The sequence below is a fragment of the Emys orbicularis genome, chromosome 3 (genome assembly GCF_028017835.1).
Source record: "Emys orbicularis isolate rEmyOrb1 chromosome 3, rEmyOrb1.hap1, whole genome shotgun sequence".
Classification (NCBI taxonomy): Eukaryota; Metazoa; Chordata; order Testudines; family Emydidae; genus Emys; species Emys orbicularis.
In genome coordinates, this window is record NC_088685.1 from 211,211,740 (window position 1) to 211,223,901 (window position 12,162).

The 12,162-nt window shown below is 46.1% G+C and overlaps 1 protein-coding gene across 1 annotated transcript in view; it reads left to right on the forward strand.

Moving 5' to 3' along the window:
- The window catches only part of SLC24A3 (solute carrier family 24 member 3), a 127,082-nt gene extending 115,260 nt beyond the window's left edge, over positions 1–11,822 (forward strand). Inside the window, exons 14-15 of the mRNA XM_065401305.1 lie at positions 10,788–10,853; positions 11,673–11,822. Of these exons, the coding sequence (XP_065257377.1) occupies positions 10,788–10,853; positions 11,673–11,822 (216 nt within the window). The remainder of the gene's footprint in view (positions 1–10,787; positions 10,854–11,672) is intronic.
- Positions 11,823–12,162: the final 340 nt, after the last annotated feature.

Consider the following 12,162-nt stretch of genomic DNA (forward strand, 5'->3'; position numbering starts at 1 on the left):
CCTAAGGTACGCAACTTCAGCTACGCGAATAGTGTAGCTGAAGTCGACGTAGCTTAGGTCGACTAACCTAGCCGTGAGGATGGTGGCGAGTCGACCGCTGCCGCTCCCTCGTCGACTTCGCTTCTGCCTCTCGCGAGCTGGAGTTCCGGAGTTGACGGGGAGTGTGTTCGGGGATCGATTTATCCGCGTCTAGAAGAGACGCAATAAATCGATCCCTGATAGATTGATCTCTACCCGCCGATCCGGTGGGTAGTGAAGACCTGCCCTAAGGGCAGATAAGCTCTGGAATAGGCTTCCAAGGGAGGTTGTGGAATCCCCGTCCTTGGAGGTTTTTAAGAACAGGCTGGACAAACACCTGCCAAGGATGGTCTAGGTTTATTTGGTCCTGCCTCAGCGCAGGGGGCTGGGCTTGATAACTTTGAGATCCCTTCCAGCCCTGTATTTCTCCGATTTTATCATTTGGTTTCTGGTATCATTCTCCCTTTCTCACTCAGCACTGGGAAGATCTTGGAAAAGATGGGCTCAACCGAGGTGATCTTTAGTTCTTTGCCTGGAGTGAATCTTGGCTAAAGTGAATCTCCCTTCTTGGAATCATTTGTTCCCATGTGGACTACAATGTGGACTGCTCCTTTACAATGTCAGACAACCTCATTGTGATAATTTCTCCTGGCACCCAGGAGGCAAGAAGCCACCCTGATTTTTTTTTCCCTCTGGACACAGATGCCTGGAGCCAAATCTCTCCCTGTGCAGTCACCAATCTGGGTTACTGGATCTTTCTTTCTTTCTGTCCCTGGCTTACTTCTTGGTCACAGATTGACAGGAGTCTGGTCAAAGCTTACAGTTAGTTCTCAATCTAGTTTTCCTCTAGGGCAGAACAGCTACTGTTGGTGACCAGATTGAAAGGTTCCATAGTTGTTTGCTGTCTCCTCCTTCAGGAGGATTATCCATGATCTCAACCTGTGATATCCCTGGTGGTTCCTTTTTTTGCCTCATCCATCTTGTCTTCTTAGGTTTCTCCCAATGCCTTCGGCTGTTGCTCAAACCACCACCTCCATCCTTTCTCGGCCAGAAAGTAAAGCAGCTTGCAAATCAGATGCAAATGAAACCCTCCTAGCCTTTGTCTTAGAAAATAAATATCAAGAAGCTTCCTCACCGGATTACCTTGGTTCCTTCTGTATCTCATCTATATCCCAGTTATATTAATTCGAGGTAGCCTCTTTACTTGTTAAGACCTGTCAGTCTTACTTCTTCAGAGCTCGCCTCATCATTGCTCACAGAGTTTGTTTGGTCACACATCCTTCTACCTGCCTCTGTACTGGCCCTGTCACTCATCCAGCCCTCATGCAGAGCTTTCCAGCAAAGAACCATACGATCCTTGTCCCCGGCAGCCCTCACATTTTCAGTTCTTCAACACTCGGCGTCCTGAACTGGTTGTTGCTTCTGAAATGCCATTGGACTCAATCCTTGGGAGCCAAGTAATGCAGGCCTAGCAAATGCAGAACAGAAACAAAAACCGTCCATGGAAAAGGTTTCCTATCTTTCTTCCAGGTGCTTCTCAGGGTCTCCATCTGGCAGCCTTAGTGAACCTGCAGCACCTTCAGCAATCAGAACAGGTTTGGGCCAGGACTTTTTTTTTTAACTTCCTTAGAAGAGCAGGATCAGCTCCACCTTGAAATGGAGCTGTCAGTGATCTCACCCCACTTTCCCCTCCTGTATCTATTTTCATCCTATGTATCTGTATAGCGAGTATACTAGCTGCACTATGGACTGTTGATCAATCTCCCCATCAGCCACTGGGGCAGGCTTTAACTGCGCAGGCTGTTGAAAGCTGATGTCTGGCTCTTGTTTTGGGTATCCCCCAGGTGCATCAGAGAGAACTGCCTGTGAGATGAGAGGTGAGGCTAGCACTAGCTCCTCCACAGAAGAACGTTCTTGCCTCCAGCTGTGGGACTTGTGTCGTTTCTTTGGCCAGGCGCTCTCAAACAAAACCTGGTCCTTAGGCCTATTCAAATTCAGATGTATAGTACTAATAGTCACCTGCTAATGTCCTGCATACGCCTTCCTAATGAGTGTGCTTTGCAAAAGTGCCGCCAGTGACCACGTGTTGGCATCAATTCATATCGCAGTATAACAATGACTGACCGGGCATGTAGCCGTTTTGTGTAACTAGGTCCTGCCTGACAAAGTATTGTTCCACCAGTGGAGTGTGCCCTCCGACTCAGCCTCCATGGTGTGAAGTCTTGTACTCTTCAGAAGCGCTAGCAACCATAGGGCCAGTTTTGCAGCCCTTACTCATGTTAAGTCGCATCTGTTCACATGGGGCAGGATTGGCCCTTGCAGTCCAGTCTGAGCAAGGCCCTGTGCCAGGAGTAGGGCACAGACTGAGTGGTGTGACAGAGTCACAATTGGGTCTCTGTTTCAACATTGCCTCAGCCTTTGCAGTGGGACAACTTCCTTCCCACTCCGCGCCAGCTCAACTGTGTTGGACTGGGGGGAGTGAAGCCAATTTCCCACCCGTCTGCACAGGCAGGGGAATAGCAGCTGCTCTCCCCCTCACCCAGAGCCTGATGATATCCATAGCCTGTGACTGGGAGTAACAGAGCTCATGACTCCCCTGGGCAGGGGCATAGCCGGCCTAGAATTGAGCCCTGCGGCTTCCTTTACCTAGTTTGCATTGATTGATTGATTGATTCTCTTCATCACGGGCTTTTACGACTGGGTGCTGGAATGATGTACAGTGATAAAAGCTTCCAATTAGGGTTACCAAGCGTCCGGTTTTTGACGGGCCGGTCAACGGCACAGCGGGGCTAAGGCAGGCTTCCAACCTGCCCTGGCTCCACACAGCTCCCAGAAGTGGCCGCTAGGTCCCCTGCGGCCCCTAGGCACAGGGAGGCTCTGTGCGCTGCCCCCACCCTGAGTGGCAGCTCCACAGCTCCCATTGGCCAGGAACCGCGACCAATGGGAGCTGCAAGGGCGGTGCGCGGAGCCTCCCTGTCCGCCTATGCACCCAGGGACCGCAGGGACCAGGCAGATGCTTCCTGGGAGCCATGGTAAGTGCCGGCGGGACCCCGCACCCCCTCCCTCACCCCAACCCGTGCCCCATCCCGGTGAAAGTGAATGAGGGTGGGGGAGAGTGAACAACGGAAGGAGGGGGGAATGGAGGGAGTGGGGGGTGGGGCCTCGGAGAAGGGGCAGGGCAGGGGGCAGGCATGGGTGTTCGGTTTTGTGCGATTAGAAAGTTGGCAACCCTACTTCCGATCCCAAAGGGATCTCTCAGCACAGGATCCGGTCCTCCTGTACTCCTGCATTCATTCCTTATTACCTTGAGTTTATAGATGCCTGCATTGTTCAAAACCAAGCCCTTGGTGATACGAATTGTGTTGGATTGTACAAAGGAAATTCACACAGCAGCCCTACTCAAAACTATCCAGTAAGGAAATGCACACAGACAGGCAGGAATGTAACATATGTCCTAAATTACAGCTGGGTTTGTTGCGCTCTGGAGACCCCGTCATATTTCAGGGAATGCAGAGTTCACTGACTTGTGATGCCAACCCCAGCACTGCAGGAGAAGCTATACCAAAATTAGGTTTGGGAGCAGACTTAGAACCCTCAGCTTTTGCCAGCAGGGAGGGCTGGAAATATACCAGAGCCCTTGCAATCAAATGAGATAATTTCTTACATATATGGATCCTGGAGCAAAATCAGTTTGGTTTTGGCAACAGCAAGTCCTTTTCCTCTCAGCAATTTCCAGAACAGAACTGGAGATTGGAATTACATTATTTCCCTTTTATCCCCAGTGTTCAACTTCAAATGCTGCTAGGCAGGTTGCTCTTCAGTGCTCATTACTGCAAGAGCTATCTGGATTCATGGTAGCATCCTTGCATGTGCGGTGCAAGAAAGGGGAGAGGGGAAGCACCCTGTTTAAATTCAAGCTGTATGTATTTTGAACTTGCAAACCTGTCAACTATAATCAGTCAACACAGAGTATTCTCCTGTTCTGCTTAGCTGTGTGATTACAAGCCAAACCTCGAAGGAGAGTTTATTTCTCCTGATTTCAATACCAGACCGTGCTTTGCTTGTAGACAATTGTCTCCCAGGAAAGGATTTCCTGTTTTTAAATAAAGGGAGGGAGTTGAGTTTTTCTTTCCCTCTATGATTTAGAAGGAAGCGGTGTTGGTTGGAAGTAGGGTAAATCCAACTAAGGATGCGTCTACACTGCAAGTCAAGGTGTGATTGCAGCATGGGTAAGCATACCCGTGTTAGCTTTAATCTAAAACACAGGTGACAATAGTGGTGTAGACGTGGCAGCATGGACTTCTGCACAGGCTAGCAACCAAGAGTACAAGCCCACAGGGGAGCCTGGGTATGGACTCTGATTCCTAACCTGTTCTGAAGTCCATGCCAACATATCTACTAACTCTTGTTACCCAGGCCCTACCCATGCTACAATCAAACCTTCACTTGCCGTGTAGACGTACTCTTAGACCCCGTCTCCCACTCTGCTCAAAACGCAAACAAAGCCCAAGCCCTGTTTGAGTTTTTAAAACATTTTGCTGGCTTTATTTTCTCTAGAAATAGTGACATATGCCAAGCAAGCGTGTTTTTACAGTATTCCAGAGCTAAACTGGAGGAGCAGGAAATACCAGTAGTCTCCTGAGAGAGCTTGGTCTTGGTTGATTTCCAGCTAGGGTGACCAGATGTCCCATTTTTAAAGGGACAGTCCCGTTTTTTGGGGACTTTTTCTTATATAGGTGCCTATTACCCCCCCCACCCCCTGTCCCTTTTGTTCACAGTTGCTATCTGGTCACCCTATTTCCAACTTAGTTTTGAAAGTTGGGGAGGTCTGAACACTTTTGCCTAAGCATTTGAACCAATTTTCAGAGCCGTTGAGGCTTCCCCTGTGGCTAGTGGGAAGCTGAATGGGGAATAGGTCAGGCTGCAGCATTATAGTGACTGGCGAAAGGAGACAGTGAGAAGGCTACAACAGTAAAACTATGTGCCGTTAAAGCCAGTGAGAAACTGAGCCATATTGTGGGCTGAGAACAGCAGTGTATGTTACATGTCGGAAGTAAGTTGGCTGGAAGACGATAAAGCAGTGTGACCTGCATCACTCTGGCCATAGGTGTGTATGTAAAATGGGCGTAACTTACACCCCACATGACAGAAGCGGGTGTGCCAGGGAAAACATCTAGCTGGTTAAGCAGGTAAAATAAAGCAGTAGGAGCCCATTTACACCTGCTTTGCTTTCCTGCCCTATTGTCACATGTCATGGGACACCACTGTTTACATCACCAGATAATTTGGCCCAGGCAGGCACTTGCAAGGGAGTGCAACCTGCTTACACCAGGTCTGAATCTGGCCCCCTGAGCACTCATCTCTTCTTTCTTTCAGGGATAGAAGAATCACAACTGTGTCTTTTGGAACAAAAGCTACTGTGTTTTCATTGATATTAGGGGAGTGGGTTTAGGTGTCTTCACGAGAAGTGCTGCGAGGGCTAGGAATGGGCTGGCTAAGTGTGCAGCTGCAATCTCTTTCTCCCGTGCTGCTCAGGCAATGAGCTCAGCCCTGCTGGGAAGAGACCTTTCTCTCCTAGAGTGAGAACCCCGTCCAACAGCCCCTCAAAAACTGGAACAGCATCGCACTCCAGATCCAAATGCCCTTAATCTCAAAGAGGCCTGGTCCTTTTCTGACTGCCCAATGTAAAGCCCGTGATGACAGAGTCCTGTAGGATCCTAGTATTCAGTGACACTTACACACCCCGCAGCAGCAGGAGGGAGGCAAAAACAGGAACTGAAGCTGGAACAAAAAAATGGATTATATCCATGCAGCGGGCCAACTCCTCAGCTGATGCAAATCAATGCCGCTCCTAGCCAGAGGAAACCACAGGAGCTGTGCCTATTTACAAAAGGTAAAAATCTGACGCGTGGGCAGTTTTTTATTGGTAACTTTCTTTGCCTTCTGTTGTTCTCAATTCACCTACTAGCAGATTCTTTCCAGTTTTCCCCTTTCCAGTCTGAGTCCTTCCACTTCGCTGGGCCCGCATGTGGCATACCAGAGACACATTTCCGACTCCTGAACCACCATGGAAACTTCTTCTCAGTCGCTTGTATAATGCTTTGCGTTTTCCAACAAAGTTTTTGCCCAGTGAATTGTAGTTTTTGTTCCAGAAAATACAGCTGCGATATCGATTCCAGCCAACTGAGCTTCCTGACAAAGTGCATTCCATGGCGAGCATTGTTTTCCCCAAGGAAACCATCCCTCTCTGTTTACATGGAAGGGGTTTAATCCTGCCGTCAGAAAAAGGCTTGTGTAATGATTTTCATTGCAATGAGGCTGTAACACTCAGCAGCACTTCCTCGGGCCTCATGTGGGGAAATCCTCGCCCCTGTCCGCACCCTGTCCAGAAGCCACTCAGCCCATTGCTCCAGTCAGTCGCTCTGCACCTGCTGTCCTGCTAGTCCAGAGCTGCAGTGCCTCTCCTTCGTGGCTTAGCCCTCCAGCCAAGTCACCATCATCCTCTCCTTCTGGGATAATATCCTCTCCTTCTGGGATATTATCCTCAAAGTCTCAGGCAGTCTCCACTGTGCTGACTCTGCCACTCTTGCAGTGGTTGGTAGGGGAATCCGGGCCCACCCTCTGCCCCGGGTTCCAATCCAGGGTCCCTCAAACCAGCAGTTCAGATCTATCCCTCTCAGAACTGACTGTTTCCTACCCTGCCTTTCTCAGGCTCCTGCTCTCCCCCTTGTCTCAGGGAGTGTGACCGCAGACTCACCTGACTGCAGCCCCCTATCTACTGCTAACTTCCTCTCTGTATAGACCCTGCCCAGCTCCTCCCCTAGCTGGACTTCATCAGCAATTAGGCCCTAGCACTCCCTGGCTTTCCTCCAGGTGCAGCCAAGAGGTTAAGTGGCCTAATTTACCCCTTCAGGCCTCGTGTGGGGGTGGATACCCCATCACAGGGGCATAGAGTGCTCAGACATGAAAATTAAAGTAGATAAATTAGACAAATATTCTCCCATCGCTTCCAAGAAATCATCCTTTTCTAGGAGGATGCCAAGCCTCACAAAAGAAAAGCTGTTGCAAGGTTGCCTATCTACAATGGGTCATTTTACTTGACTCAAGGATAGAAGCATATCTAGTTACCTAAAGGTGAAAACAAGAACTGTCAAGCTGGAGTGAGAGTTCATCTCTCCTAATCCAACTCCATTACATGAAAACTGATGCTCAAGTCTCCATCTTGAGGAGTTGCGATGGGTGGCAGTTGATTGGATTATTTGATTTGCTGTTGTGAGGTGAGACACACTTTATACTGTTAATAAATAATTAAAAGACGTTGTAAACATGTTACAGTCTTGAGTCATGTGTGTTATAGGGGGTTGTTACCACATCAGTAGAAGCTGTTACAGTGGTCATAAGCAATCCATTGCCCTGTAACAGTTGAGTAATCATTTAATAAAACATTTGTTAATCCGTATTAACCCTTTATAAACTCAATCTTCTTGTAAGGCCTGCTGGATTTTAAGACCAGTAGATCTTATGGTCATGCCTTCTATTAAGGCTCCATTTGTAAATAGTGTATAAAAGATTAATAAATGATTAACATATGTTTAGTACATTTTAATAATTCTTAATTAATTAAGAAAAGGATTTTTTTTTGCAGATGGGCTGAAAAACAAATCCCTGTAACAATTGTCCTTTTATATGTCAACATTTGGCCCATTTTAGATGTAGGTTTAAGAACTTTTCTGCTTTCAAAGGTACATTTCCTCTTTTCATACCAGTCCAGTCATGTCACTGAGAAGCACCATCTGTCCTTCATGTTGAATGCAGGTATTTTCCATGCTAAAAACATCCAGCTGCTTCAGTTTATTTCTTTTTCGGCTAGATTCCACTTTAGTTGGTGTATTTAATACCACCAGCTATGAAATATATTGGAGCCTGTGAGAAACCGCTTCTAATCAAAATCCAAACAAGAATTATTGTACAAAAAAACTAGCGATTCTTGGTCAGCCACTGGCAGCTCTGTAGGAGCCTAGGGGCTGGATTCTGAGCTCAGTTACACCCGTGTAAATCCATACTACTGTCATTAATTGAGCCAGTGAGACTACTTGCTGTTCTAGTTTAGGGTCAGGAAAGGATGGGAGTGGTCCAAAGGCAACAAGCCTAGCCTCAACAAAGGGGAAGTGTCAGCCTGGTCAAAAGGCCAGGAAGGGAATCTTGTCCAGACCTCCTTCCCCATAATTACAGCATGCACAATGTGAGGATCTCAGAGGAGAGCAGACAGGTTTAGAGAGACGTATTGGAGAAGGTCCTCAGAACTCAGACAAGGAGGCAGACACTCCTTCCAACCCTAGGAGAAAATGTTTCAGAAAAACTGTGAGGGCTGTGAAGAAGTGGTAATTGATGCTGTGAGCAGAAATGGCTCAGGGGCCTTCTTCCGTTCTCCATCCACAGCAACGCAAGCACACAGCTCCCTGGGTGGCACTCGCAGCCTGCAGTTTACATTAAAAGCAAGATCAGTACTTTTCCCTCCTTCCGTGACATGGGCGATGCCAGATTTGGCCTTACTGTTTTGAAGCAATCCATGTTCTAGTTTCCTGGGACAGTCAGACTACTGAGAATAACACATGATGGTCTCGTTAATCTGGGGCAGCAACAGAATTCCAGAATTTGATTGGGCTACAGGTCATGTATAAAAACCGTAACCTCTCCAGTTTATAGCAGCAATACGAATTTAATGAACGGTTCTCATTATTATAATTTAGTTTCATTCCAGTGGTTTCCAGAGGTTCCATTGTGCTGGGCTCTGAACAAGCACGAAATAAGAGACAAGCCCCTCCAGCACAGATGCCCACTTCATAACTGTCGGTATTAAATATGCCAGTTGAAGTGAAATCTAGCGGAAAAAGAAATAGTGCCTGCATAGAGGGATCTGCCTTCATGGAGTTTATTGCAGGATTGTGACTGCCAAATACCAGAATTGAGCTCCCCTTTCCAGTCAAATTCTACTCTCAGTTGCACTGGGGGACTGAAATCGATGGAGTTATTGTGGATCTACACCTGTGTCACGAGCACAGAGTTTGGCCCAGCGGGCGGCCAATCTGTTTTTCCTGGGTGTATCTGTAGAACTCCGTGAATGCCTTAGGAGTCCTGTGCCATGTAGTTCTTGAGCTTTTAGCTATCCCTTGCATTTGCAATTCCTAATTCTCTTACAAATGTGCCACTTTATAATCCAGCTGAGAGGATGTGAGTGCTGAAGGATGGCTGGTGATACACTGTGTACCATTATTTCCCCTGTTGGCACTTGAGTAAATTACATTGTCACAGAAAATTCTCATTTGAATTGCTCATTGGATTAAGGACAGTTTTACAAATCAGAAAGAAATCCAGCTGTTAAAACACAAGGCCCACATTGTTAGAGGTGTGTGAACTTTTATCCTCAGAATTATTTTCTGCTCTGCAAATCATTTGCAGTAATGGACTAATGCTTTTGCTTTGCTCTGTATACATCTGTAGACCCAGTTGAGTAATTAAGAGCTGGAAATCAGCCCACTTAAGGAAGAACACTGCGCTTTCAGCTGTCCCCTTGGATCCCAGTAACAAGTAGAGTTATGCTATTGGAAATATTCCGGCACTAAATGAAAATAAACACACCCAGACAAACATTAGAAATGTCCTCATTCGAAGTATCTTTTAAAGATGCTTGTAGTGTGTAAAGTGACTACAAAGAATCTTAAACTGAGCGAAATGATTTGCCTTTTGGAGGCCTGTTGATTCTAACTGAACTTTGCTAATGATTTCTTTGCACAGAATGAGCCAAATTCTTCCCTTCTGTAACTCCATTGATTTGAGTGGAGGACTAAATTTGGCTCAGTTACTTTATAATGCTCTGTTGCTAGTAGTGCACTGTGGGAATACTGCTTTAATAGACTGCAGCATCTACCCAGCAAAAATTCTCTACATTAACTTGCTTTTATGTGATAATATAAAATAATTTTTTTAATGAAACTTATTCCATGAGGTGTACCCAGGAAAGCATAAGCAGAATTTGAGACCGTCTTAGATTATTTAGGCTTGAAGGTTTTAACTGCATGGAGAAAATAAAAAAATCAGGAGCCTGAAGGGTTAAATTGCAGTAGCCTATGCTACCCACTCCACAATGGCCAGCCGCTTTGCTTCCAATTGGGAAGGTATTAACCTTCCAGTGAAGGAAAAGACTCTTGTACATTTCTCTCTCATTGAAATCCTAGTGCAAACACCTGGCCTTCCAGGTACGTGGGCCAGTTGAAGCAGAGAGTTTTGACTCAACCAGCCTCAGTCCGGAACTGAATTCTCCGATATGCCAGTTAGAAAAAAAACAATTAAAGTACCTAAAGGAACAAACAATAACAGCTCTGACAGACTCATATGAGCATAAAGGGAGGAAGGATGATCCAGTGGTTAGGGGTTTATCCCAGGACTCGGGAGAGATGAGTTCGATTCCCTGCTTCTGGGTGACTTTGAGTAACTCGCTTAATCTCTGCACATCAGTTCTCCAGCTGCCCAATGGGGATAATAGCACTTCCCTACCTCACAAGGCTGTTATGAGGATAAATTCATTAACAACTGTGAGATGCTTGCATACGCTGGGTGGATGGGAGCCTTAGTTAGATAAACAGAACCAAGAGCCTTAGCACTAGATAGTTGAGATCCCCACTGCGGTTTATGGCTACAGAATAATTAGCAGAGATTAACTCTATTCTTCAAACTTCTCACACAGTTTTAATAAAATTCCTTCTTTTCAGATCCAGTTAAACAGCCGAGGACTTATCTATTCCGTTGGCTTGCTGCTGGCATCAGTTTTTGTCACCGTATGTATATAATCTCTTGTTTTTCATTTCCAAGATAGTAATTTTATAGACGTTTGCTTTTTCTCCACGTGCTCCTTTTCTCTTAGAGCAGCAGCAATTGCTGTGAGTCCCGTTGAGAGGTACTGCCGATTCCTACTGTAAAATTTCCAGGGGCCTAATCTGGTACTTTGCAAGCAATTATTTGGCCTGACACAAGATGGCTCATACATTGTGTATTTTTTCCTGAGAGGAGCCCCGGGAAATTCACTAGTAATCGTTCGTCACTTTCCGTGGTAGAAATGAAGCCAGACTTACTCTTGTGCACAATCCACTCTCCAGCTGGGCAGATATGAGTTTGCCATAAAACACAGCAAAACTGACATGTTCATATTCAAGCATCAGACTGTTTAAAGCATACAGAGGTGTTTGCACCTGCAAATTGCAGGCCCAGGTACACAGGTGAAAGCCGTTTTAGACACACAGAAGGGAGCTGGCCATTGAAAAGTTTAAGGGGTATGAATCTCGTAGAATTAAATGGAATTGTTCTTGCCAGAATGAACTGACTATTAAAATATTGGGCCAGATCATTAGCTGGTGTTAATCAGTGCAGCTGATGTAGCTACGCCAGTTTACTCCAGCAGTACATCTCGCCCACTGTATAATAATATCCTAAAATGATAAGTTGCAATTGAGAACAGAATATTCTTCAAGCAAGTCAATGGCACTCAGCAACTGAAAAGTAAATTTCATGGTCACGCTATTGAGAAAGGTGCTTGTCACTGATTGTAAATGTTTTTGATGTTGCTGTTTACTCTGAGCAAATGACTGTGTGTATTGTAGGTACTTGGTGTCCACATGAACAAATGGAAGCTGGATAAGAAGCTGGGAATTGTGTGCCTTTTCCTGTACGGCATCTTCTTATGTTTCTCCATCATGACAGAATTCAATGTTTTCACTTTTGTGAACTTGCCGATGTGCAGAGATCACTGATCCAGGTGGCAGACTGTCGAGAGGTACTTCCTTCTTACCTGTGCAATACAAAACACGGCTGGCGTCTCCAGAACACGGTGCACCCGACGGTCGTGAAATATATCCTGCTCACTGTTCATAGGATTCTCCTCCCATCTCGGTTTACCCTCTTCCGACCCCGAAACCTGGAAAAATCCTGCATCGATGTGAAGATAATTTTTTTTCAACATTAATGTGATTTCCAAGTTCAGTTTTTGAACAGTGACTGGGATTCTAAATGAACTGGCTGCTATCTGGCGTTGAGCCAGGCAAAACTGGTCTGCTACAATTCCTTCCTTTTTAAGTTATTTGGTGGAAGACT